This window comes from Gastrolobium bilobum, unplaced genomic scaffold (assembly GCF_033153095.1).
Source record: "Gastrolobium bilobum isolate Gb01-03AN ecotype WA unplaced genomic scaffold, APGP_CSIRO_Gbil_v1 utg916, whole genome shotgun sequence".
Lineage (NCBI taxonomy): Eukaryota > Viridiplantae > Streptophyta > Magnoliopsida > Fabales > Fabaceae > Gastrolobium > Gastrolobium bilobum.
In genome coordinates, this window is record NW_026896968.1 from 225,502 (window position 1) to 253,501 (window position 28,000).

The 28,000-nt window shown below is 34.8% G+C and overlaps 1 protein-coding gene across 3 annotated transcripts; it reads left to right on the top strand.

Annotated features, from left to right (window-relative positions):
- LOC133303054 (pre-mRNA-splicing factor ATP-dependent RNA helicase DEAH1-like) lies at positions 1–27,996 on the top strand. 3 transcript variants are annotated; one of them, XM_061502898.1, is made up of 29 exons: positions 1–199; positions 838–906; positions 1,044–1,148; positions 1,259–1,386; positions 1,514–1,720; positions 1,836–1,907; positions 2,465–2,551; positions 4,896–4,929; positions 5,072–5,126; positions 7,131–7,190; positions 7,363–7,434; positions 9,310–9,370; positions 9,759–9,838; positions 10,039–10,106; positions 10,219–10,276; positions 10,475–10,532; positions 10,616–10,684; positions 15,155–15,223; positions 15,447–15,536; positions 16,210–16,296; positions 16,613–16,728; positions 16,808–16,874; positions 17,302–18,342; positions 18,638–18,700; positions 22,246–22,369; positions 22,448–22,548; positions 26,130–26,192; positions 26,284–26,356; positions 27,553–27,996. In XM_061502898.1, exons 3-29 carry the CDS (start codon positions 1,049–1,051, stop codon positions 27,591–27,593), a joined length of 3,144 nt encoding a protein of 1,047 aa, XP_061358882.1. In that variant the 5' UTR covers positions 1–199; positions 838–906; positions 1,044–1,048; the 3' UTR covers positions 27,594–27,996. The 3 variants fall into 3 exon arrangements, with proteins under 3 accessions (XP_061358882.1, XP_061358883.1, XP_061358884.1); XM_061502899.1 differs by lacking the exons at positions 1–199; positions 838–906; positions 1,044–1,148 and having other exon boundaries at positions 1,375–1,386; positions 1,466–1,720; XM_061502900.1 differs by lacking the exons at positions 1–199; positions 838–906; positions 1,044–1,148; positions 1,259–1,386 and having other exon boundaries at positions 1,666–1,769.
- The last annotated feature ends 4 nt before the right edge of the window (positions 27,997–28,000 follow it).

The window sequence follows — 28,000 nt, forward strand, 5'->3', positions numbered from 1 at the left end:
CCCTCTTCCCCATCGAAGCGCTTCCCAAATTGCGAGAAACGGTTCTGCTCTCCGAACCTGCGAACCTGAGTCTTGTTCGTTGAAAATTTCGAGTACTTCTCTGTCTGAAAGAGCTCGAACACGCTCCATTGCCTTCCCCATTCCCCTTCCTCGCTACAAACCCTAAACGCTTGGCTCCTCAACGCGCTTCGGGGATCAGGTTCGTGCTTTAATGTACCATTCTCAATATCACAGTGAGTTTCGCTGCCTATCTTTGTCTCTAAAAACCCTAGCTTCCGCTTTCTCTCTCTAGAAAACCTTAGTTTAGAAGATAGTAAATCTATGATTGTGTGCAATTGTCGAAGCTCGTGCAGTTGTTTTTGTGCGGTCTCGTCGAATTTAAATGCTGCTTGTGAGATGGAATTGTGCACGTGCTTCTGATCTTGTGTTTTCGCTGCGAATGTGTGATTTTATTTTATTTTGTTTTTGTTTTTTGGGTTGAACAAGCTGCCCCGAGAGTTGGGGGAGAAGAATTGTGATTGAGTGTTTGTGTATTTTGCTCCCTCCCAATTCATCTCGGGTGACTTTGTGCGTATTTTATTAGATTTTAGTTTTGGTTCTTGTTGTTTCCTCTTCTTCTTCTTCTTTCCTGTTTCCTTGTGTTTGTTTCCTTGTCAGGGAAAGGAAACCCTGAATTGTTGCCGGTAAGTGATTAAAAAACACATAGGGGTGTAAAGCAAAACTATAGGGTTTTATTTTTTTTGAACTTTTCCCTTTTTTCTTTTGAGGATAAAAATTAATTCCGTTGTAATTTGTCCGTGTGAATTTATAGAGTTTTGTTTTCTCTTATATTATTAGGTGACTTAGCTTTCGCTTTGGACTTGTTTTTGCCCTAGACCTCTCCCATTCCATTCCGTTCAACGCTATGTAAGTCTTCTATTTTCTTATATGTTACATTCTTTATTTCAATTTGCAATTATCAGTCAGAGTCACTCTTGTCATGCTCCCTTACTGATAATCCAAAAATAGGCTGATTCTTTTGTATTTTATATTATTTCTTGCAGTGAAAATGGGGAGTGATGACAGTCTAAAGACATGGGTATCGGATAAGTTGATGTCATTGCTGGGATATTCTCAGCCCACAGTTGTACAGTACATGATTGGGCTATGTATGTAATTCATCTAAGATCATTACACTCACCCTTAAAAGTTCCTCTATATAATCATTTTGGAAATTTTTTGTGCGCAATATTTTGATAATCTCTTTTTGGTGTTGCAGCCAAGCAAGCTACCTCACCAACCGATTTGGTGGGAAAACTTGCAGATTTTGGGGTCTCGTCTACAGATATTCATTCATTTGCTGAAGAAATTTATTCGAGAGTTCCTCGTAAATCATCGGGCTTAAATGTGAGTTTTTTTAACTAAGGCGCAATGAAAATATACTGCTATCTTCATGGTGTTTATCTAAGCAAATTCTTTATTGTAGAGGTACCTAATATCTGCTGGCTATTGATACTCTTGTATACTATATCAGCAATATCAGAGACAAGAGAGACAAGCTGCAATGTTGGTGAGGAAGCAGAAGTCTTACACAATTTTGAAGGCTGATGAGAATAGTGACGATGACTATGTTGGTGGTGAAGATAAATCTTCCATAACTACTGCTACGTCCAGAAAGGTAGACAGTCATAAGAAACGTTTCAGGAAGAAAACTGAAATTCAAGATGATCAAGATGATGAGGCAAAGTGCTCATAACCTATTAGATTTACTGTTGTACTTCTTGTTCATGGTAAGCTGCTGATCAACGGTTCTTCTAACAACATGTGACTTGTTTTGATCAAATACAATCATGCAGGTAATTTCAAGAAAGGAAAGGGAGAGACAAGTTAAGAGACGAACTTCCCCTGATAAAGATAGTGGTTCAGAGGTATTTTTTAAATGTCTAGTTGTGCTTATATATGACATAGACTTACAACTGATAAGGAAATTCCTGCTATATCCACTTGTTTAATTTATTTATTTTTTCTGTGCTGTTATACAGACTTCTGTTTTTCACTGGATGCATTTCAGTCAGCTTTAATATGAATATTAAACTCTTCTATTAAATTAATCATTGAGTTTCTGGCTCTGTTGGTGTTGGGTAATTAGGCCCCTTGCTAGGTGATTTTTTATTTATCTTTTTGAAAAATCCATGTCTTGCTCCATTTTAGGGAACAAAACAAGAGAACAATGTCCTGACAAAGGGTGATGCATATGTGCTATGGTGGAGCCGAGCTATTATTGTCCGTCTTAAATATGATTTATGTTCTCCAAAAGAAAAAAGCTTTTGTGTTGGTCTAATTTTTGATGATCATGTTAAAGAGTTTGTTTATTGAAAATTCTTACCTTTACATATATGATGCTTTATTATATCATATTTGTAAAAGCATTATTGTTTTTTCCTACCTCCAGTCTTGATGTGATTGCTTGTCTATTTGCAAACAGTCAGAAGAAGAAAGATTGAAAGATCAAAGAGAGAAGGAGGAATTAGAGCAACATATGAAAGAAAGAGATGCAGCAGGAACACGGAAGGTACTCATCCATATTTAAATTATTATTATTATTATTTTTTTAAATTGATGCCACTGTGCTGGAGTTAGTGTCTTAAGTAGTAGCTACATGAATGCTTTCTTTTGGATTAAAAAAGAAAATATATTAGAAATAACGGAAAAATGTGAGGTACATGGTTAATGATGTGCATGGACATTATTGTTTTATCAATTTGCATTTTCTGTTGATATCAATGGGCTTGAATCGGTATCGTAGGTGGAGGCTGCGTAAATATTTTTTTTATATAGTAATTATTATTTTCAAATTCAAATCTTGTTGAACCCGATACCCATCCTAGCACGTCCCATCCAAGAGCACCACCCTAGAAGAAGCTAAAAGCAGGAACTAGCCTGCTGCGGTTACATCGTTCAGTTCATAGGTTTGTGATTCGAGGAGTTTTCTTTTCGGTACCCTTATTAGCATATAAAATGAGTAGTAGTATATTAGGTACTGTTGTAATAGGTGCTACTGTTGTAATATGTTCAATTTTGATACTATACTATCGAGTACATTAGAACTTTATCTCAGTTCAGTTTAGTGAACTGTTTACTGTTGCAACTGACTCAGTGCTGAGTCATCAGTGTAATACACTGCTCTATATATACAGAGCCGCACTTGTATCAGATTATTCCAGATAACAAATATATGAAAACACTCGAGTTCTCTCTCTTCTTTTCTCTCCTTTTTTTCACTTTTCTTTGTTTCCTTTGAATTATTATTAACTCTTGGTACATATCATAATCAGAGTGTAGAGGATAAAATTCCATATCTTAATTTTATTTGGACTATCAGTGTACAATATATAGCCAAACAGAAAGCTAAAATAGGAAACAAAAAATATTGGGCAAACCCAATTATTATTTGGTAAATCCCACAAAACTAGGCATAGAAACTAAAAGGATAGTTGACTATGATCCCTATAATCAAGAGATGTTGTGTATCTCACAATTTTCCAAGATTGCTTTCCAACACTCCCCCTCAATCTGTGGAATAGATGTCAGTAATTCCTAGCATGCCGACATTAGGATCAAAGGTCCGATTTCAACAAAGCCTTTGTAAGAATATTTGCTTCCTGCAACATTTTTGGGAGATAATGTAAGGTAAATGTCCCATATCAGATTGGGAGGTTCCCCTTAAAATGACCACATAACACACTAACCCTATCCCATAACAATGTAAGGGCATAGAAACACACTTGGGGGTGTTTGGTAGGAGAGTTTTGATTTGTTGCCTGGGAAAGTGCACATGGGATTCAAAGAAAGCTGCGTTTGGTAGGGGTTTTGAAAATATTTGCCCAGGGTTGTAATTTGCATGGGAAAGTGACATTGTGTGTAAAATTGAGAGCAAATCACCACTTGAGAATACCACCCAGAGGGTGGTATTCTGATTTGCATGGGAAAGCTGCATTTGCTTTTTTTTTTCAATTCTTTTTTTTTTCCCAGCTTTATAGTGAGTTTTAAAAAAATTACTCTTTAGGCAAGGGTTACTTTTGTAATTTCACCCCATTTTCCCATCAATATTTTACCTTCAACCAAGCATAGACTCAGGAAACTTAAACCAATTTTTCCGGTAATATTTCGGCCCACCAAACAACTTTTTTTTAACTTTCCCCCAGTAAACACACTTTCCCAGTAATTGTGATTCCCCGATAATTTTTTTTTTCTTCTCTACCAAGCACTCCCTTGAAGATATCTGCATTCTATTCCAACCGAATACACTGCAGAACAGCAAAAATGGCACTATGCTACAAAGTTTTTGCTCTAGGGTAGAAGAATATAGGCACACCCAGTATTGACCAAGAACTTGAAATAGATTATTCTGTAAGAAAGTAGCCGCTCTATAATGAAAAATAAAATGTGCACTTGTTTCTCTAGTGGCTAGATAAGGTAACTCAGAGTCTCAGACTATTAACGTGGCTTGTCTATGTTTCGTCTAATATGTTTGGTTAGATAACAGCAATGAGTGTTATGTTGATATGTGGCTCTCCCAAATCCAATGAAAAATTGTTAGTGCTATATATGTGAGGTTATTTTGGCTTAGGGCTGACTCTGATACTAGCCGTGTCTCAGTGCAGAAAATTTTCTGGACTCCGCCATTATCAGCCTTCAATCCATGTTAATCATACCCATTGCTCATAACTTTATGAATTTATTTTCCTTTTACAACTTGATAGATTCTCTTAATATCACTGGAGAATATAGTGATGCTTATATCTAAAACACATTTAGATAGTTCAATGCATACATTTATGATGTATATTTTTTTTTCCTGTTTTACCTATGCTGTTGCTTTGTTCTAATTGTTTGAATTGTTTTTATATTGTCAGCTGACTGAACCAAAATTAACACGGAAGGAGGAAGGTAAGCTTTGTGTGTGTGTGAGTGGATTGTTAAACTTACAAACATATGCTCATAAAGTATCCATGTAAACCTCATGCATGTTTATATGCCTTTATATCTATATATTGGTTTGATCTTCTTGGTTTAATCTGTCTTCCAACAGAAGAGGCAATTCGAAGATCTAATGCTGCAGAGCAGGATGATATTCAAGCATTGAGGTTTGTTATCATATATTTTTTTATTTGTTTGCTCTGTGTGGAAATATTCTTTTTGGGATATTTAGGAGGTGGACATCTGACTGATGTTTTCAAAACCTGGTTAGTCACTGATGCAAATTATGGAGTAAACTGGAAATCTAACAAAAGTTTTTTATGAATAATATTCTCAAACAATTTAAAACTATTTTACAATTTGTTGATATATACATTTGATGATGTCTATTATTATTTTTAAATTTATAAATTATTCTAGAAATTAGTAATATTTATTATGTAGTTTTTTTAATAATTATTTATTTTTACAAGAAGGGGAACCTTGGCGCAATGGTTGGTGTTCTTGCCATGTGACTTGAAGGTCACTGGTTCGGTTCATATAACAAGTCACTTACAAATGCAAGTGACCAATGCAATAGGTCTAACCCTTCCATGCACCCTGTGCATAGCTGGAGCTGTATAGCACCATGGTGCCCTTTATTATTTATTCTTACAAATTATTAAATTGTAATTAAAGTAATACCAAATGATTTATTAACTTTCTGGGTTTTTTATAGCCTTCAAATCACTAAGAAAGAAATTCATTTTTTATAAATTCTTTTATACATTTTGATTTTGGCATTCTTTGCTTTTGGATAGAATCTGTTCGATTTTATTTTATTTGTTCAACATGAAGTGCTGTAAATTATTGTGTTTATAATTGTTACTTTATTAGGAATATGTCATAACCATGTAAAATATTTTATCATGGCTTAGGATTTTTGGAAAAATAAAAGTTATGGGAAATATACCAATAGATAGATGGCCAGTGCTATTAGTAATAGTAAAATGGCAGACCAAGTGTATCAGGTTGTTTGTGCAGCACCATGGGCAGGCTGCCATTTTAAAATTTCAAATTCACCAGTTCAACTCTTGAACCAGATCCACATTTAAGCAGTTTAACTGCCTGGTTTGATAAAATTTGACTGGTTGTGACAAAATGTTATGAGGGTATAACTGGTCGTCTCCTGGCTAAACTGTTCTAATTGGTTTAGAAAATGAAAATCCTCACTGTGGTCATGTCATTTGGTTGAGCACTGGTAGTGCATAATAGGTTTAATTCTAATTTTTTACCATATGTTGTGGAGTTTTAGACCAAACAAGGTTGTCACCGAATATGTGATGGGCAGTTCTAATTCAAAGGAATTTCGCATTTATATTTTACTTTTCCTAGTACCATTACCAACATTTGGTGTATAGGTGTATTAGAGTAGAATAAGGTGAAGGAATAGATCAAAGAGGGAGAGACTGAATAGCAAAACTCAAATTCGGTCTGAAATTCAAATCTGAAGTCTCTAAAACTCAGTAGATAACAACCCTTAAATAGCAAAACTCAGCATGATTACCAAGAAATTCTAATTTTATTTCTATGCCATACTCCATCTGTATGTTTTTGAAACTTTGAGTTCTTCCTGCTCCCCATTAAATTCAGTGTTTTTTTTTTTAAATTTATTTATAAAACAAGAAATCCATTAAGAATTGTGAGTTCTTCCTGCTCCCCATTACTTTCATTGTTTTTTATTTTAAAATTTATTTATAAAAGAAGAAATCCATTAAGGAGAAAAGAAGATAATTTACAAATATTTGGAGGATAAGGGATCCTCCTTAACATCAAAGGAAAACATAAACGACAAAGAAAAATAGATACATCAATGGAACAAAGCTACCCATTCCCTTAGCATGTCTATATCTATTAGGGAAGGCCCCTTAATAAGGCCATGGGCTTTAAACCAATTAGAAGCCAAATGCCTAATCGTATCCCTGATTAGCTGCTATGTATGACCAAGAAACTTCGTTAAAGTTACATGAGTTGCCCTCCAACCATATACATAACATTGTTGCATAGATTGCATATTGCTACAAAAATCTAGGCTCTTTACTTCTACAGAACCATTAAAGATTTTCAGCATATTTCTTGTTGAGCAGTATGTCATGTCACTTACAGTTTTTATTTTTTTCCTGCGTTTTCAGAAAGGTTTCAAGGCAAGAATACTTGAAGAAAAGGGAGGAAAAAAAAATAGAGGAACTCAGGTTTGATACCACTGCAGTTTCTTTTGTTTTTTGAAGGTTATTTATTACATCTTATTTTCTGTCAATGAACAAATTATAGTTTGGTTTTATTAATATGCTGTTTTCTATGTTATAATGCTTATTAGTTCTCTATCTTCTCCCTGAATTTAATAATTTAACATGATTATTGCAGAGATGATATAGAAGATGAGCAATATCTATTCGGAGGTGTGAAGCTTTCAGAAACAGAATATAGAGAGCTTAGGTAATCTATCTATTTGCTGCTTTTTTGAGTTCCTCGTATTCAATTCTTCTTTTGTTGCTTTATGAGACATTTTTATTTCCTTAATATTGTTTCCCGAGTAAAATAGTGTCAACTAAATTATGTATAGGAAACACTATACACAACTTTAGTTTCGGCTCTAGTCTTTCTTTTATTGTAATTTTTAAACTATACTCAAGCTGTTTATTTGGTTTTCCCTTAGTTTGTCTTCATAATGCTTTACTTTTTAAATTTTGAAATACATTAAATCTGTCAATAACTTGTTTTGAATAATTTACTATTTTCTTTGACTAGTGTAATAAAGTTAGTATATACTTTGACAATACTTCAAAAAAGGGAAAACAATTTTTATTTGATCTTTCCTGTCCTTTTATAATTTGTTAATTTCTTCATGTCCAGTCTGCATATGCTTCACCTATTTTCATTGTTGGGGGTGGAGCTAAAAAGATGCAATCATTGTGTCCTCTTACACTGATTTTGGAGATTGAAAGTTGGAGAAACTTTGGATTTTCATCCTTTATCACGTTAAATGAACATGGTACCACTTTAAAAGGGGGCGAATCGGAGTAGTGGTAAAATTGTTCCTTCATGACTGAAAGGTCATGGGTTCGAATCCAGGAAACAGCCTCTTTGCAATTATGCAAGGGTAGGGCTGCGTATAAGAATTTCCTCCACTTCACACCGCTAGTTGGGTTTAACGGGGAGTTGATTACGTTAAATGAACATGGTACCACTTTGTTTCCTCAGCATCTATCTTTTTAGTTTAGCAAGCATATGCTCATAAGGTAGTTTAATCAATGAATCCGATACAACTGGATCGGATAATAAGAAATAGAATAAACACAAGTAAGATTTTGGCCCAGAAAAGGTTTCTGGAATTTTTCATATTTTGAATGAGAAAACAACTACAATGAACAGAGGTGCAAAAGTTACAAGGAAATGAACGACTAACACAATCTACTGACTGAAAGAAAGGAAATTAAATTCAACACGTTTGAGAGGTGTTGATCTCTTCCAGTCCCAATTCCCAAAATTCCAGCCTAGCCTCCTTTCCATGCTTCCTTTCCCTTATAAACCCACTCAACTAACTTCCTTAGCCGCCTCAGCAGATGATACCTTCTCTCCTCTTACAGAACTTCCCCCTAACAACCTTTGTGGAATATTCCTTGCTAGAACTGAGTCACCATTGCCAGATAATCCTGTGACGCCTCCTTGAATATACCTTCAAGGGAGTTGTATCGATACTCCCCCCTGTCCCGGTCCTCAGCCAACATAAAGGTTGAACAGTAGTGGAAGGTGAAATGACTTTCTTTAGGAGGGACACATGAAACACATTAGGAACTCTGCAATCTGCTGGAAGTGCAAGTTTATAGGCAGCAGCTCCAATCTGCTGTAATTGAGAAGCCCCACACTCCCCTGAAGTTCATTCATAAGCACTGTGTATGTTTACTATTATACTTTCAGTTCCCAGGATGTTTAAGTCTTTATGATAAGGATGTTATTGTAATTTTAATAGTATTAAGTGTTTCATAGAGATTGTTTTATATGTCCCATGTGTCAAAATAGCTGCACTATGCTGTATGCTGTAGTCGTATGAGCCACTCATTGCTACAAGTGCACTATTCATTATGAGCAACTATGCTTGAAATTAACTCCTTTATGTTTTCCAGTAATATGTTTGACTTGACCTGTTTGTTTAGGAAGTATACTTGTGTATTCTTCATTTGCACATGGCAGCAAAAGCCCTTCTATCATAATGCGGTGTGTGTGGAGAGCCCAAATAAAAATATCAAAGATGAGGTAATCCCTTTTGCACTCGGAAAAAGTTTTATCTTTTTCTTTTTTTCTTGTCCCCAGGTACAAGAAAGAGATATTTGAACTTGCGAAGCGGTCAGAGGAGACTGACAATGTGAATGAGGTAATCAGTGAGTTTCTATTCCATGAGTGTGAGATCGAGATCTGTTTATAATTATATATTCATTCATGGTTGATTATTGTTGAAATGGAGCTACATTTTTTATTTGTTTGAGTTAAGCTGTTTGCCAGTTATTCTTGTTATATTAGGTTCTGCATTTATTTTCTGTTGACGAGGACTGATTTAATGCCAAGACTGATAGTGTGTAGTTCTATAATATGATGCCATCCTTCTCATTTGCAATGGAAATTGGTATAGAGATCTTTTAGCTGAAAAAATTTAATCCTTTTAGGATCTGGCCCTTGACAAAGGGATTAGGCATATGATATGTTAAATTGACACATCTATATGCTTCTTTGCTAAACTCTCATATGTTCTCCTGGAATTGCAGTATAGAATGCCAGATGCTTATGATCAGGAAGGTGGTGTTAATCAAGAGAAGCGATTTTCTGTGGCTATGCAGCGTTACAGGTGTTTCACTTACCACATGATCTTCAATAGAAAAAATAAAATAAAAAAAGCAAAAGAAAGTGGAATTCACATGTACACTATTACCATAATACCAGTTATCATGTATTTCCTCAGATTTTGCATCTCATGTTAGTGGGCATGAATGTCCAAAAGCACTTTTTACTTGCTAAACAAACATCTTATGTTTTATTTCTTTATAGAGATCCAGGTGCTGAGGATAAGATGAATCCATTTGCTGAACAAGAGGCATGGGAGGAACATCAAATTGGTAAATATTTCTGTATCATCAAATTTCTCATAAAATCTCTCCTTTTTCAGAAAGAAATCTCTGTTCCTTTTCTATATTGTTATACTCCTAGGTTCTGAATAATGTCTTTCAGGAAAGGCAACGCTGAAGTTTGGTTCAAAAAATAAAAGACAAGATTCTGATGACTATCAGTAAGTCTTTCATTTTGAAATAACTTTTTACTCAAGATTATATTGTAATATGATTTTGATTTACTTGCTTATTGTATGACATTTAAGTCTTAAGTTTGTGTGTTTTTATTCTTTAGGTATGGTGTAGGAGGTGGTTCATTGCCTTTATTTCTTTGAGTGTACAGATTATTGATTTTAAACTTCAACTTATTTGTTTAGGTTTGTGTTTGAGGACCAGATTGATTTTATCAAGGAATCAGTGATGGACGGAGATAAGGTATGTCAATAACTCATAAGTTAACTCATAAGATTTAGGATTTAGTGTTGATGTTCTTGTATTTGAGCCGTCTCTCTTCGCAGTTTGATTATGAAGAGATGGAAGATTCACTTGAAAAGTCCAGAGCAAAGTCAGCTTCAGATGCTCTTCAGGTAGCATTTTAATATTTCTTTAATGGCTTTATTAATTGCTAGGGGATGTACATGCATTAATTGCCAGTCAAATCAACATTTTTTATTTTTCATTTATATATATGGGATTAACGTTTCTTTTGCGATCCCAAAACGAGTTTGGGAAAAAAATGCAGGGAATTTTAGTAAAATTCATGACATAAGTGGAAAGTACAAATTCCAAAATACCCTGCATTTTTTCTCTAAACCTAAAAAATGACTTCGTTTTGGGGTCGCAGGAGATAACTTTATCTCCTATTGCAGGAGAAACAATTTTCCCTGTATATACAACAAGAGATAAAATTATCTCTTGCAACCCCAAAAAGATGTCGTTTTGGGATTTAGGAATAAAGTGCAGGGTATTTTGGAATTTTTACTTTTCACTTATACCATGAATTTTACTAAAATACCCTTTCTTTTTTTTTCAAACCCCTAAATCACGTCACTTTGAGGTTGCAAGAGATAATTTTATCTTCTGTTATAACAGAAATGTTATATATATACACACACATGATCCTTTGACATCGGTGTCAAACTAAAATGTTAAACACCAAATTTTAACTGTTGATTTTGTGAATCTAACGATTATAATTTATTGGGTCACACTTATTAATTAATTATTAATTCTAAATAAATTATATTCTTTAGAGTGACGGAAATTAACGGTTAAGATTTGGTGTCAAAGGATCCTATGCCATATATATATATATATATATATATATATATATATGTATGTATATGTATGTTAGAGAAGTATAAAAACCATTAATGTAGTCTTACCTAACAACTTAAGTTTTTGAGTTGAAATGACGCTTTACATGGTATCAGAGCCTTGGTCATTCTCATCGCCCCCCATTTAATTAATAATCAATTAAGTCTTGTGAAGTTTCTTAGCATAGGTAGGTGGGTCTGTGCATTTTTCACCCTTCAAGCCCAGTGGGTTCTCGTGTGAGGGTCCGTGTTAGAGAAGTATAAAAACCATTAATGTAGCTTCACCTAACAGCTTAAATTTTTGGGTTGAAATGACACTTTACAATATGTATATATATTCAACATCACCATCATCTTTATTTCAAACTACTTAGGGTTGACTTTCAATGATCCAAAAAAAAATAAACAAGAAAATATTGAAGGAAAATATTTAATATTAAGTTATAATATAAAAAAATATTTAAAAAATAAAATGAACAAAAAACATTGAGAAAGGAGAGGGGAGGAGCAGTTAAGTCGGGTAGTATTAGGAAACCAACTATTACTAAGGTGTAGAGGGCAGAGGGTCCAGGTCTCTGAGGGAGGGAGCGGAGTAACAGATTGCAAGAGAGGCAATCAAGGGGAATTGAGATTCCAGGGAGGGAATGGTTAATATAACATATTGCCAGTGAGACAATAAAGCGGAATTGGGAGGAAAAGTTTGATCTGTATGGATATAAAGAGGAGAGGGAGAAGATAGAGGGGTAAGGAAAAAAGTTGAGAACAGTGAGGGAGAGTGCTGGCTATGTCATACCCTGTGTTACCTATTTTCTGTTTCAGTTCTTCGTCTTCCATTGTAAATCCACCACAGGTTCTGATATCACATTGATATCAGAATCTGCAGAAGAATAATACAGTAGACTCATTCATCATAGCTGAGTGTGTTTTGATCCAATTTCCAGCAGATAGTTTTTTTTTTTATTGGTAAATTGTAAATATAAACTAATCAATAATGGAAAATTTGGTAAAAAAATGTGACTCAGGCAGTTAAAGAGGGCAACTCCTTTATTAAGTAGTATATATGAAAAGAGTGGCTTGACAAATTTTTAATTCAGTGCCACTCAGAACTACAGTCTGCTAGTGTTAGCTAATGATTGTTTTGAGGCTACGAAGCTATTGCTCTGATTATAAGGTGGCAACTGGAGAAGATTACTTGAGGCTGCTATTATATTGTTTAATGAAATAATTACAAGAATTGTATTATTGATATTTTAATTCTTTTTTAAGAAATCAAGCTACGAAGCAGTTTACAACTTGAGTATTAAGGAAAAAATATCTCAATCTTCTAACAAGATTAATACATGAAAGTTGATCACAAGGATGAGAGGAACAGCTTTGGTGTTCATGATTTTCCTAAAAGTAGCTAGAAAGGAAGATGGAAACTCAAGCTCCTGCAACAATGGAGGATGCCACGGTTTTTTGCAGCTGATGGGGCTGTGGGGCGCTGATTTAGGGAGGGAGGAGAGAGAAAGTGACTTGGATTGCCACATAGGCTCTAATAGGACGAAATACCACTTAAACCACTCATTTAACCCACTAATCACCACTTAATTCATGACCCAATCAATTAATCAAATTTTTAACCTTCATCAAAGTCCATTAAATATACTTTAACAAATGAATTCGGAGTTTCTCGGTAATTCGGTGAAATCACTGTTTTAACCTGGTATGTGCATCGTTGGCACGTTTCACCCAAAACCCTAAGGGGGCGTTTGGTTGAGGAGAAATTTTTTGAATACTAGGGAAATGTAATTGATAGGAAAATGGTTGGAAAGTGAGTTTGGTAGGAAAATGTAAAAAAAGTTGTTTGGTTGAGTAAAATTTTACTAGGAAAATTATGTCAAATTTCTGAAGAGTGTGTTTGGTTGAATAGAAAATATTGATGGGAAACTAATTCAAATTACGAAACTATCCTTTTAAAAATAATGGAAGCTTTGCAACTTTTGCCAATTTTACAATCACCCTTTTATAAAACTTTTGCCACTTTTGCAACATGGAAAGCAATGGAGACAGAAACCGGTTTATATCCAGGGAAATGCCATACAGTACTTTTGTAACTGGAAATCACTTGGGTTCATTGTGGTTGATTGAAGACAACCAAAACAATCATCCATATCTTCTTGATTGGTACTATACATCTCGACCTCATGATGCTACTTTAAGAGAGATTCCATTAGAACCATTTGGAGAAATGGAGCATCATTCCAGAGAGAATTGGATGACCTCCAACTTGACAAAGAATGAACCTGGGTATGAAGAATGCTCAAATGAGTTTTGTGAAGATCGGGCTGCATCTCATCTTGGGGCTTCCACATCAGCTCCCATGTTCAGGGAAAGCCTAATTCAGGATCAAAATTCTAATGAACTGTCCCACGCTAACAGGAGTCATTGGTGGGCTAGAAGTCACCAACAGGATGGACATGCTCAGACAAGCTTTTTTGAGCCTCCTGATTTCAATCCCCAAACAACATGTAATTATTATGACAAGTTTTCTGATAGAGGGTCAGAGGATAAATATCTTTTCGACAATTAGAGGGTGGGTATTTTCGTCTGCTTCATTTTGACAAATTGCAACTTAGCCGGCTATCCTCACAAACCCACCACTAACTTGTCTTTTTAAACAGTGACAATAGATGGCTATCTACGACTAAATGGAAGAATCCTATGCATTTGCTATTGCTGGGAAACTTGGTTAAATCTCTGTACCAAACAATGACTTTCTATATTGCCATGTTCATTTGCATGGGGAAATTTCAAAATCCCCTGAACCAAACACCACCTAAAATTCATCAAATTTCATCAACAATCATATTTCTTGGTCCTAAGTACCTTTTCCAACATATATTCAAACCTAGAGCTCAAATTTCACTCGTCACGTTTTTTGGTGCAACTATACCTCAGAAGCATGGACACATGATTGTTTAAAAAATTTGCGTATCAGACACCGACACGTTCCGACACGCGGTCAACTCTCCGACACGTTTTTCCGACACGCAGTCAACTTTTTCCAACACGCAGGCAACGCTCCGACATGCACCCGACACGTTTTTTTTTTTAGTCTTAATTTTTTTTTATTAATTAACTAAATATAAAAAAATTAATTTATAAATCAATTTTTTCTGTTATGAAATTTGACATGAAAAATTAACAAAGTACGAAAATATATTTTTGTTTATATTTATGTTATGGAATTTGAATATTTGATTGGTTATATGACTTATTATGGACTGTTATATGTATTAAATATAAATTATATTATATATATTAAAATTTTATTTAATATCAAAACGTGTCCCGTGTCGAAATATGACATTTTTTAGAATTAACGTGTCGTCGTGTCGTGTCCCGTGTCGGTGCCGGTGCATCATAGAACTATATCGCTGTGTTTTCATCCGGTAAAAATACTATTCATCAAATTTTTAGAAACTTGTGTAATCACTCAATTTTTCGTTCTGAATCCATGTCTAAGGTTACTTTTCTCATTTGAGACCTTATACTATCATTTTACTGTTTAGGGTTATATATTTGCTAAATTACCGTTGTACCATTTTTACGTATTTTGACTCAGAACACAGGATTTTCACTGATCCTACCCTTAACTTCTTATTTTAACTTAACTATAATTATGTGTTTCAAATCTACGAGGTGTTATATGACCACTGACATAAGTTATTCACATTGTTTTCTATCTTTCTTTTTTAGGAGGAGAGGAAAAAGTTACCCATTTACCCTTATCGGGATGAATTGCTCCAAGCTATTAATGATCATCAGGCATGCCCACCCCTCTCTCTCTTGTTTTCTTCCCTTTTCCCTTATTTTTGTTTTTATTCTACTAGTTCTGAATTTTGGTGTTGACGATTAGTGGATTTCATCTCTGTTGTCATTGAACTATTCATAATTTGTATTTATTTGATTTCATCAACTTTTTATTCACATTTTCTTGTATACAGTTGTGTGTTCATTCATATTAACCTTGAATAATATCCTTGAATAGGTACTTGTAATTGTTGGTGAAACTGGTTCTGGAAAAACTACACAGATTCCCCAATATCTTCATGAAGCTGGCTACACAAAACGTGGGATGGTGTGTTTTTAATTTCTTTTTATGTGCTTACAATAGGTTAATTTGATTTGAAAACCTTATTTGATGTCTCTGTTATATTTACTTTTGTTTTACGATTTGCAGAATTTTGATGAGTCAATGTAATGTCACTTTGTCCATGTTTCATTATATTCTATTTGTTTGTGCCGTGTCCTTGCCAACTATCATTATTAATTTCTGGATCAAATAGCTGTGCACATTTTGTCATGGTGTGTTGCTTTAGCTCCTATAAAACAATAAAAGAACAGTGGCCATGGTTTAATGTAAGATATATTGACCTACAGGGCCTATGACTATATGGTTGTGTTTGTTATGGTTCAGTTATTCTTTGACAGTTGTTACAGTGAGTGGGCTGCTAAGCTCACTGCAGCAGAGTTAATTAGAACTCTGCTAATCTGTTTTAACATTCAGTTAGTTGCTTAATCAGCATCTACCCCTATAAATATTGTAACACATTCAGAGCAATGTGAATGAGAATCAGAGGTTAGTTAAGATGATTTTCTCTCCTCTTCAACCTTACCTTTCTCTCGGAAGTTACTGTTATCGGATTCTATCAATCAAGAATTTAATCGTGATTGTATCGTTCAGTTGCAAATGATTATATTTTTCTAGGTATTGGAAAAAAGCAGATTTAAGTTATTATATTTTTCTACAGATTGCATGTACTCAGCCACGGCGTGTTGCTGCTATGAGCGTTGCTGCTCGAGTTTCTCAAGAACTGGCTGTAAAACTAGGACATGAGGTAGACTACCTTCATTATTAAACATTATAATTTTATATTGTCTATTTTTTATTATTATTATAAAGTTTATTTGCTGCTAAGATTTCCTATTTTTTAGAAGATGGATATTTATATGCAGATTATATGGGAAAATGAGCTTTCTTTAATACGGATTTTATTTATGTACTGTTGAGATATATAAAACCATTAATGTAGCCTCACCAAACAGCTTAAGCTTTTGGGTTGAATTGGTTCTTTACATGTACATCTCTCTCTTTTGCCTGGCTCAATCTTCAAATGTTGTTTATATTTAATTCAAGGTTTTTATTTTTTGAAGGTTGGTTATTCGATTCGTTTTGAGGACTGCACATCAGAGAAGACTATACTGAAATATATGACAGATGGAATGTTACTGAGGGAATTCCTTGGTGAGCCTGATCTGGCAAGTTATAGGTGAGCTTATATTGGATTTGGATTTAGTGTCAAGTTGGATGCTATAGATTGTTCTCTTATTAGTCTTCAAATGTTGTAGTGTTGTGATGGTGGATGAGGCTCACGAAAGAACTCTCTCAACTGATATTTTGTTTGGATTAGTAAAGGTGAGCAGAAAAACCTTGGGCTGAATTAAATTTGTATGCTTTATTTATAATTCTAGTGGGTTTAATGGTAGACAATTGAAATTCTGTTCCTTGGACAATCAGCATCTTGAATCTGATATTCAAGACTATTTGAGCAAATATCTGGTTGAGTCTAGCATAAGTATTTTTCCATACATGTAACAAATCTGATAGGATTATCAGATTTTTGCAATCATTTGCTTGGCTACTGACGTGATGTGGATTGATGTATTCTTTTGTTCTATATTGTGCAATGATTCTTATTTAGTTGCTGGTCAATCTGTAACTCATCAATGCTTTGTCTTTGCGCATACTTGAATGTATTTTAAGTTCATGTTCAGATTAAATGAATAAATAATTTTATTTGTGGATCCTCCTGTGCACATTACATACTTTGTTTTTGTGACAGGATATATCTCGTTTCCGGCCTGATCTTAAGTTGCTGATATCAAGTGCTACACTTGATGCAGAGAAGTTCAGTGACTACTTTGATACTGCTCCAATATTCAAAATTCCAGGTCGACGGTATCCTGTTGAAATAAACTTTACCAAAGCACCGGAAGCTGACTACTTAGATGCGGCTATTGTAACGTCACTTCAAATCCATGTCACTCAACCTCCCGGAGATATATTGGTATTCCTTACTGGTCAAGAAGAAATTGAAACGGCTGAAGAAATCTTGAAGCATCGAACTAGAGGCTTGGGGACTAAAATTGCTGAGTTAATAATATGCCCTATATATGCTAACCTACCAACTGAGCTACAAGCTAAAATATTTGAACCTACTCCTGAAGGGGCACGAAAGGTTGTCCTTGCTACTAATATTGCAGAAACATCATTGACAATTGATGGGATCAAGTATGTCATTGATCCAGGATTCTGTAAGATGAAAAGTTATAATCCAAGAACAGGAATGGAGTCCTTGTCAATAACTCCCATCTCAAAAGCTTCAGCAATGCAGAGAGCTGGTCGTTCTGGAAGAACAGGTCCTGGAAAGTGCTTCCGATTATATACGGCATACAATTTTCACAATGATTTGGATGATAATACTGTACCAGAAATACAGCGGACTAATCTTGCAAATGTAGTTTTGACTTTAAAAAGTCTTGGTATTCATGACTTGATGCACTTTGATTTTATGGATCCTCCACCTGCTGAGGCCTTATTGAAAGCTCTGGAGCTTCTATTTGCATTAAGTGCATTAAATAAGGTTGGTGAGTTAACTAAGGTAGGTAGACGGATGGCAGAGTTCCCAGTTGATCCTATGTTGTCAAAAATGATAGTGGCTTCAGAAAAGTACAACTGTTCTGACGAGATCATTTCTATTGCTGCTATGCTTTCTATTGGCAACTCAATATTTTACCGTCCAAAGGATAAACAAGTACATGCAGACAATGCAAGGTTGAATTTTCACACTGGAAATGTTGGAGATCATATTGCATTGCTAAAGGTTCACTTTTGATTTTTCTGTATTTTATTGCTTATGGCTTGTCTATTTCCATTTTTCCATTCTGTGAAATGTTAGGCATTATTGTTGATTCATTATGCATTAAATATTTGTTGATGTGCCTATTGTATATTTTTCTTTTCTTCTAGCTGGGACATTTTATAAATCAATCATGGATTATAGCCAGGTTATTATTGGGGGTGCTCATTTGAATTTGTGGACAAGTTGTAATCCATTACCAATATGTTTCCTTATTCTAGATTGTTATTGGACCTTATTATTGAATTGTTGCATTCAGGTTTACAGTTCATGGATGGAAACCAATTATTCAACGCAATGGTGTTATGAAAATTATATACAGGTATGGTTCTTTGTTTTTCAAACTATTACTTGCCACATCTATATTTAGTGGAAGTGCTAGAAAGTAGTATGCACTTATATGTGCACGGTTAAGGGAAAAAATAGCGGAGATGTGAGTGGAGAAAATTAAGGGAAGTGAAAAGAGAGATATTGGTGTTGTAATTTTATTCAGAAATGTTACTTTATTTAACTAATTTTATATTTCATTTTAGTTAATTTTATTAGTTCATTTAACAAGCATTTGAATTTAGTAATAGTAATCTTCCAACATTTTGGACTAAAATTGAAGACTGGGAAGATTTATTTTTGCATAAAAAACTACCTCCATGTTCTCCTTATTGATTGTGGAGATGTATGTTGTTTTTTTGTTAAACTTTTTTACGGTGCTAGGGAAATAGCCATTTTTTGTTTTTCGCAAAGAGATTGGCTAGCTTTGCTAAGTTGTACTTATCTTGTCTTTTTCATTTTGTTTATTTATTTGTTCTTTTTTTGTTTCTTGAAAAAGGGTATCTTATCCTTTCTTTTATTACTTATTCTTTTGCTCTACTGATAATATTTCTTTTATAAAAATGAATTTTTGAACTTGTATGCAAGCTTATGACAATGCAGCCCTTGTTTGATTTCCCCTGCCCCTTAGAATCTCAAATGGGTTATTCCAAGATGATCCCAATCTGTGATAAGATTATACACGGTTGTTACAACCTCTGTTTCTTTGTTCTTTTTCCTCTGTTCAAAGGCTGTTGTTATCCAAGTGGCTACCTACAACCTCTGTTTCTTTGTTCTTTTTCCTCTGTTCAAAGGCTTTTGTTATCCAAGTGGCTACCTACTAAGGAAGAGGGAAGCTGGAAATAACCCTAGAGGGGTGTGTGAATAGGGTTATCTAATTCTTTTTGCAATTTATCAAGCACAAAATAGAATTATACAAAGTTTCAACTTTGCTTTCTTATTTCACTTTATTTTATTTCTCTTTTAACAAAAATACTGAATATCGGACAGATTTAACAAGCGAGAATGAATTGCAATTTCTACTTATATGAACAACAAAAATATATGAATAATATCAGAGTATAGGGAAGAGAAGATCACACCAGTATTTATCCTGGTTCACACCTCTAAGTGCAGTGAGGTGCTATATCCAGTCCCAAGGTAACATGCTCTTGGATTTTCTTCCACTAACAAAAGAAATTACAATATCCAATTACAAAAAAAATTCTCAAACCTGAAAATTAACTCTAATCACAAATCACTTGATTCCAATCGAATCAACACCAAATACCTAAGGTCTTGAGCACCCCACTCAAACCGAGATATGTCCTTGTCTACACCTTACCTCACACCAAGGTATGCTAGGACTTCACCTTTGCCTTTGACTTAGCTTCACCCAAGCAAGTCTAAGGACTTCCCTTAGCTCTTGTTAAACACAAACAATGCTTACCAAGTAGCTAATTTACCCAGGCTATTAAGCCCTTAATAGAATAGAATTTTACAACATTTATTCAACAATTTGTCAATCAGATTTATTCCATAAAAGTTTGCTTACTAATGATGCAGAGATATGACACAAATTACAGAGACTTGAACGATAAAACCAACACTGATTTCAGCTTAATGACACCATTTAAGAAGCCATGACAATGCAGCACAATCCAACCATAATCAAAATTAGAGAACAGATTATTCACACTTTTCACATGAGAAAACAGATTCAAAAAACTTATTTGATCAGTTTTACAGCATGCAAAGTATTTGGGTCAGATTTGCAATCAAAATAGATTTATATCCAAAACCAATCAAGAGCACACCACTTTATAGTTACCTAACTTGTGAATATATTGATGTTTACAAGAAGGTGCCAAAAAGGTGACAACAGCTCTATTTGATACTAAAATCAACAATACTTCAAATTAGATCGAAACAGCAATGTGATTTTCAACCAAAAGATATTATCTCAGCCTTTATGAAATAGCAACCAGAATTATGAGAATCAAAACAATTTAAACTCATTCAGGTCAGGGTTCTGGTATATATTTCAAGATGAATCACTCCACACAAGGTTTCAAGTTTAAACAGGAATTTTAACAAACACCTTGAGGTCGCCTCTTATTTCGCACTATATAACGAAGTTGTTATACATAGACTTCAAGAATTGAATGCATTTGATCAATACACAACCAGCACAATCAAGAGAGTTGATGAAGATATAACATATTGATTTAAGCAACATCAAATAGAGATTGACACCACAAGAGGAACATGCAATAAAAGAGAATCAAAGGATTGACATCACCTGATTAAGAATTATCAAAGTTAGAATTCAATCAGCGATTTGGAGAGATTTCCAAAGGAAGACAGCAAATCGCGTTCTTGTTCTCACCCCTGTATCTTCAATCTACTCCTCTTTCCCAAGAACTCTTTCTAAATCCTTTTCTCATGATCTTTTTTCTCAGTTCAAGATTATATTTCTCTCTTAAGATTTGCTCAGATTTTTCTCTCAAGTGCATGATTTTTTTCTTTTCTCTCTCAGTGTGATTATTGATTACACTCTAATGAACTCAATATCTTGTTCTCTCCTTTTTTTTCTTTTGATAGCTAAAAAAAAAAATGCCGAAGCAAACATTTTGGGTGTTTTAATCTGAGCTGAAAGATTTTTTTGTTTTTGGCATAGAATGAAGGGCTGTGATTAAACTTTAACTGAGAGTGCATGGATGGGCTAAAATAGGTGTGGCAAAAAAAAATTAAAATAAAGATTTTTTTTTTTAGTGGCGCAGCTTTTTAAAAAAATGACATACAAAAAAATAACAACTTATGTTATGCATGAGATGCAATTCCTAAAGCAAGCCATTTTGATATAAAGGACTGATTGAAAATTGGTCATTATTAAAAAATAACTCTTCAATCCATAAGCTCTCTTTCCCAAGAACTCTTTCTAAATCCTTTTCTCATGATCTTTTTTCTCAGTTCAAGATTATATTTCTCTCTTAAGATTTGCTCAGATTTTTCTCTCAAGTTCATGATTTTTTTCTTTTCTCTCTCACTGTGATTATTGATTACACTCTAATGAACTCAATATCTTGTTTTCTCCTTTTTTTTCTTTTGATAGCCAAAAAAAAAATGCCGAAGCAAACATTTTGGGTGTTTTAATCTGAGCTGAAAGATGATGGGCTGAAATAGGTGTGGCAAAAAAAAATTAAAATAAAGATTTTTTTTTTTTTTTAGTGGCGCAGCTTTTTAAAAAAATGACATACAAAAAAAATAACAACTTATGTTATGCATGAGATGCAATTCCTAAAGCAAGCCATTTTGATATAAAGGACTGATTGAAAATTGGTCATTATTAAAAAATAACTCTTCAATCCATAAGCTCTTGATCACCTTGATACCTGTTGATAAAAAGAACAACCACATGTGTAGGTCTATATCAAAATATTGTGCATCATCAAAATATGACATCTTCAGCTTTTTCCAAATTAATTCATACTTCAGTATAGCTATGTGTTGATTTTTGGTGGAATATTCTATTTTTATGGTTGCTGTTTTGATGTCCAGGTAAGGAGTATGAAACGGGCTAGGGATATACGTGATCAACTTGCAGGTCTTTTGGAGAGGGTTGAGATTGAGCTAAGTTCAAATTCTAATGATTTAGATGCCATCAAGAAATCCATAACATCTGGTAAACTTATAAAACTAGTATTTACTTATGGTGTGGATCACTTTTCAGGCTACTGAATATAATTTTTAACCACTGCAGGATTTTTCCCACACTCTGCACGACTTCAAAAGAATGGATTATATCGGACTGTTAAATATCAACAGACTGTCCACATACATCCTAGTTCTGGGCTGGCACAGGTACTTTCGTGTCATATATTGCTGTAACTCACTAGTGTGGTCTGTTGTTTTCATGGATTGCTCTCGTCTCCATTTCTAATTATTAATGTTAGATATAATAAAATCATTTATGTGCTTTCACCCAACTGTTAAGCTTTAGGGATAGTTGGTTTGTGATATGGTATTAAAGCCTCTATGACAAATGGTTTAGAATTCGATTCTTGCCATCTCAATTCTTCTATTAGAAAGTAGAATTTCAGCCCAAGATATTGGGTCTGTGCATTGTCCTTGCTTCAAGTCTAAAGAGCTTTTGCTTGACGGATTGTGTTAGATATAATAAAACCACTCATTACCTTCACCCAACAGTTTAAGCTTTTGATTGAGTGATTTGTGACAATTAAAAAAAAAAAAAATATCAGAAAAGTTGCATTGCAATAAGCAGTTCCTACACAAACTGAACCAAAGAAATTATAAAACTGAAACTACCTACTTACTGCATAATTTCTACTGGAATTTTTCATCCATTACATTTTCTGACTTTTACCCCTAGTCTCAATCTAACATCGTGCAAATGAGCTTGTTAATCGGTCCATCTCGTTAAGGTTATTGTCGTTGTAAGTTCCAAAATTATTTTGTCATTGAGTCTGGAGTCTCCATCTCCCTCTCATAAAAGTTCATGGCAATTGCTAGCTGAGAGGTTAATAATAGTAATTGAAGAAAACCAAAATTTGCACTTAATCACCAGCTGTCTTGCTATGCATATTCTCTTAACTGACACGTTCATATTCAAAGGCCTGCTGCCTTAGTAAGTGTTAGAAATAATGCAATATATCAAAACCATTCATCTATCTTCACCTAATAGCTTAATTTTTTTGGGAGAGTTGGTTGCTTGACATGGTAGCAGAGTCTTTGTGATCAAGTGGTCCAGTTCAATCCTTGCTGCCCCCATTTAGCTAATAATCATCTAATAAATATTGTGGATTTTTTCACACATGTAGGTGGGTTTGTGCATTGTTCACCCTCCAAGCCCAATAAGCTCATCTCATCTGTGAGGGGTTGTATTAGAAATATAATGTATAAAAGAATTCATCTACCTTGAAGGGCCGGCTTGGCTCAGCGGTAAGCTTGCTTGCCGTGGTGTGTCAGGTCGCGGGTTCGAATCAGCCTCTCTGCAAAAAGCAGGGGAAAGACTGCCTAGAGTATTCCCTTCCCCAAACACTCACGAAGTGAGTATTTGAACTGGGTCGGCCCTTTATAGTCTGATAGTCTGAGTAGCCTTTTTGTATCTTAGTTTAAAATTAATGGTGTTATGGGCTTGTGGTACTAATCAAAGCACAATTTAATGTTCCTATTTAGGCTATTCAAACTGACTGGGGAGGTGAGTACAATTCATTCACCTTCTTTCTCAAAAAATGGCAATTGTACACCGAGTCATTTATCCTCACACCCATTATGTAAAGAACCAATTCAACCCAAAAGCTTAAACTGGTAGGTGAGGATAAATTAATAGTTTTATATATCTCTAACATGTCCCTTCACACGAGAGCCCACTGGGCTTGAAGGATGGATAATGCACATACCCACCTAACTGTGCTAAGAAATTCCACAAGAGAAAGTGGGGGGCAGTGAAGATCGAACCTGTGACATCAAGGCTCTGATACCATGTAAAGAACCAATTCAACTCAAAAGTTTAAGCTAGTGGGTGAGGCTATATTAATGGTTTTCTATATCTCTAACACATTATCAAAATGGATTTATTGAAAGAAGGCATCGCCAAATAGTGGAAATTTGGAAATGGGTCTAACTTTGTTAGCTCAAGCTTCCTTACCTTTCCAATATTCTGAAGTTCCAACCCTTAGAAGCTCAATCATGGTTCAAAATTGGTTACTGGTATAATGGCAGTGAATTTCCCATATCAACAACTTTTCAAAACTGTCCCAGATTATAAGTTCCTAAGGACCGGTGGCTGTGCCTGTTGGCCATTACTCAAGCCCTACAATAAACACACACTTGAATTCAGATCCAAAAAGTATATTTTCTAGGCTATGCTCCTCACCACAAAGGCTACAAGTGCTTCAGCTCAGATGGCAGAATCTACCTGTCTATGGATGTTCTATTCCATGAGTTCAGATTTCTCTATCCTACTCCATTTTCTCCAAAATCTTAGTTCACTTCAAAGAGTGACTCACAACATACTCCAGCCTAATTCTTCCTATCACTCCTTCCTCTGTTACTTCTAGCCCAAGTCTTCACTCTCATTCGTAAGCATTTAATTCTTCTCAAAATACTTCATCAAATAATCGTCCTTTTCTGTCTTCTCCATAAGTGGTACTCCTCATTCCTCACTACATATTTCTAATACTCATAGTGCCTCAAGTCAGTCTCACTTCATCTTCGGGGTCTTCAAGACAGCACTGAAGACAGATATCTAGCCCTTCAGACTGCAACAACAGTCCAACTTCTCCCTCTGTTTCTGGCTCACTCATTACACCGCAAAACACCACCTCTCTCCTTCCTTCTCTTCGACTCCTCATCGTCAAGTTCTGAATATGTACCTCTGCAGAACTCCCTCACCAACTTATTCCATCACTACCCATTCTAAATGCGCTGTCCCATCTCTATTTACAGCCCATATGGAGCCTAGCAAATACTGCTGCTGAAATACTGTGGGTTAAATCCCATCTCCAGAAACTGCACATTCTAATAAAGACTCCCTTTGTATACTGTGATACTGATAACTAGAGTATTGTGTCAATTGCTCATAATCCTGTTTGCATTCTCGCACCAAGCACATAGATTTAGATGTGTTCTTTGTCCGAGAAAAGGTCCTCGACCAATCCCTGATTGTGCAACACATCTCTGCTCAGCTTCAAGTTGCAGACACTTTCACAAAGGCTCTGTCTGCTTCTCTGCTTCTTGGATCACACGCAATTGATCCAACACCCTTGACCTTTTGGGGGGAATATTAGTGTAAAGAACCAATTCAACCCAAAAGCTTAAGCTGTTGAGTGAGGACCTCTTTAATGATTTATATTATATCCTAACACATCCCCTCACACGAAAGCCCACTGGGCTTGAAGGGTGGACAATGCACAGGCCCATCTACCTGTGCTAAGAAAATTTCACAAGAGAAAGTGAGGGGCGGTGAGAATCAGACCCGAAACATGAGGCTCTGATATCATGTAAAGAACCAATTCAACCCAAAAACTTAAGCTGTTGGGTGAGGACCTCTTTAATGATTTATATTATATTCTAACAATTAGAATATAGCATAGTCTGATAGTCTAAGTAGCCTTTTTTGTATTAGTCAGTTTAAGATTAATGGCAATGTGGCACATTATATAATTGGTTTGTTTTCTGCTTAGGGTTACAACCGTATGTAACTTGTTACTGTCGCGGTATGGGCTATATTTGAACTTCAGAAGTTGTGGAATACTATATATATGGATGTCTAATTTGATGCAATTTGATAAGAATCAAACAACTTTATGTTGCATGAATATATATACACAGTACTAAAGTTGGGACTGCTGTGCTCTTGTAACTAAAATTTATTTGTTTGGCTCATTTATTTTTGTTTTCACTTTGTTTACACTGCATAGGTTCTTCCTAGATGGGTTGTATACCATGAACTAGTACTCACAACCAAGGAATATATGAGACAGGTATTCCTAAATGTTAACTAATTCAAATGGTTTTTTTTACTTCTTTCAATGGATATTTTTCAATAGCTGAAATTGCATACTCAAATTGCAGGTCACGGAATTAAAGCCAGAGTGGTTGGTGGAGATAGCCCCCCACTATTACCAGCTTAAAGATGTTGAAGACTGTATGTTTTCTTTCTCTTTATCTCTTATATTGCCGTTCTATGCTTACCAGGAGTCGACCATGTTTCCCTTTGAGCTTTAACATGATTTAAATTATTGAGACCTTTTGACAGAGAATTGATCTTTTAATCAAGTTTTGTTTTTAATAAAGATCATAAAAGATCAGGTTGTAGTTAGCATGCAAGCAAGGTTCCTGTCGTTGGTTTGTGGATAATACTTCCATAGATCTTTTTATCTCTAATATTTCCGTTCTATGTTTGTGAGGTTTCAACCATGTTTCCCTTTGAGCTTTAACATGATTTAAATTATTGAGACCCTTTGACAGAGAATTTAATCAAGTTTTGTTTGAATAAAGATCATAATGCAAGCATGCAAGCAAGGTTCCTGTCGTTGGTTTGTGGATAATACTTCCACAGATTTTTAATATGGCTCATTCTAATTTTGGATGCCATCCTCAGGTGGTGAAGATTGAACTTGTGACCACTTGGTCACGGAGGCTCTGATATCATGTAAAGAATCAATTAACCTAAAAGTTTAAGCTGTTAGGTGAAGGCCACATTAATGATTTTATATTCCTCTAACAGTTCCCATCCCAAACCATTGCACTCCATTATTTAAAAAACTCCTGGACAATAGATTGTGCTCCTTTTACCATTCTATTCCATTACTAACCACTCCACTCCATCCATTCAAACATAACCTTTTTCTTTTTTCTTTTTTGCATGGAAAGAATAATTTTGTTAAGCGGGAGCGTTTCATTCCTCCTATTCATGAGAATTATTATTATATTCTTCTTCTCCTTGGATTAGGGAATTTGATGGCTTTCTACATGGTACATTTGATTTAACCTAACTTGTGTAACTTAAAATATGGATAGTTAATTAGATGATTTTTTATATATCCCTTGTTTCACAATTAGACTGCATGCAAAGATCCTCTGTTGGTAAGAATTATTGTTGTCTCGTGTTAATTCATTGAAGTCAGTAGATTCATTTTCCACTGGTAGGTAAATGGAAAAAAAGGGGAGTTGTGATGAACCTTCGAGCGAACTATGTTCATTAATTTAATTAAGAGGTTGTAGTATATAAATCAGTTTTTAATTTGTTAATTATTATAACAAGAATGTTTTGTTGATTTATGCCATTAACCTCTACTATTCTCTTTAGCTATTTAGTTGTTAAATCAAATTTTGATGCAGCGGCCTCCAAGAAAATGCCTCGCGGAGTAGGACGTGCATAGTAGGATAAGCAGCAGGCACATCTTCACAAATGCTTTGGGAGGAGGAAGTACATTCGTGGGAAGGTGGTTTTGTTGGAGAGAAAAAATGTCGCCCTTAGGCTTGGGAGAAGATGCACTGTGGATATTCTTTTATTGCTGTACATCTAAACTATAGCATGTATTCTGTATATTTAGACGTTGAAATTAACCTTGACTGTAGTAACCCTTGCATCCCTTGGTGAGTGGTGGCTTGATAGTTTAGGGGGAAATGATTTGTATGATGTCATTCACTGACAGAAAATTTGTCTTTTTAGTCTTCTGTTTCAATTTTAGTGACGAGTAGCATCTGATTTAATTTTATATTATTGCTAGTTTAATATTGTATAAATTGCTCAGGAGATACTCTGCTTTAATGCAGAAATGACCGT

Coding starts and splice junctions, on each gene's coding strand:
- LOC133303054 (XM_061502898.1), top strand. CDS start 1,049: ATGGGGAGTGATGACAGTCTAAAGACATGGGTATCGGATAAGTTGATG. Junction 15,224..15,446: donor AAGCTATTAATGATCATCAG/GCATGCCCACCC, acceptor ATCCTTGAATAG/GTACTTGTAATTGTTGGTGA. Junction 18,701..22,245: donor GTTATGAAAATTATATACAG/GTATGGTTCTTT, acceptor TTTGATGTCCAG/GTAAGGAGTATGAAACGGGC.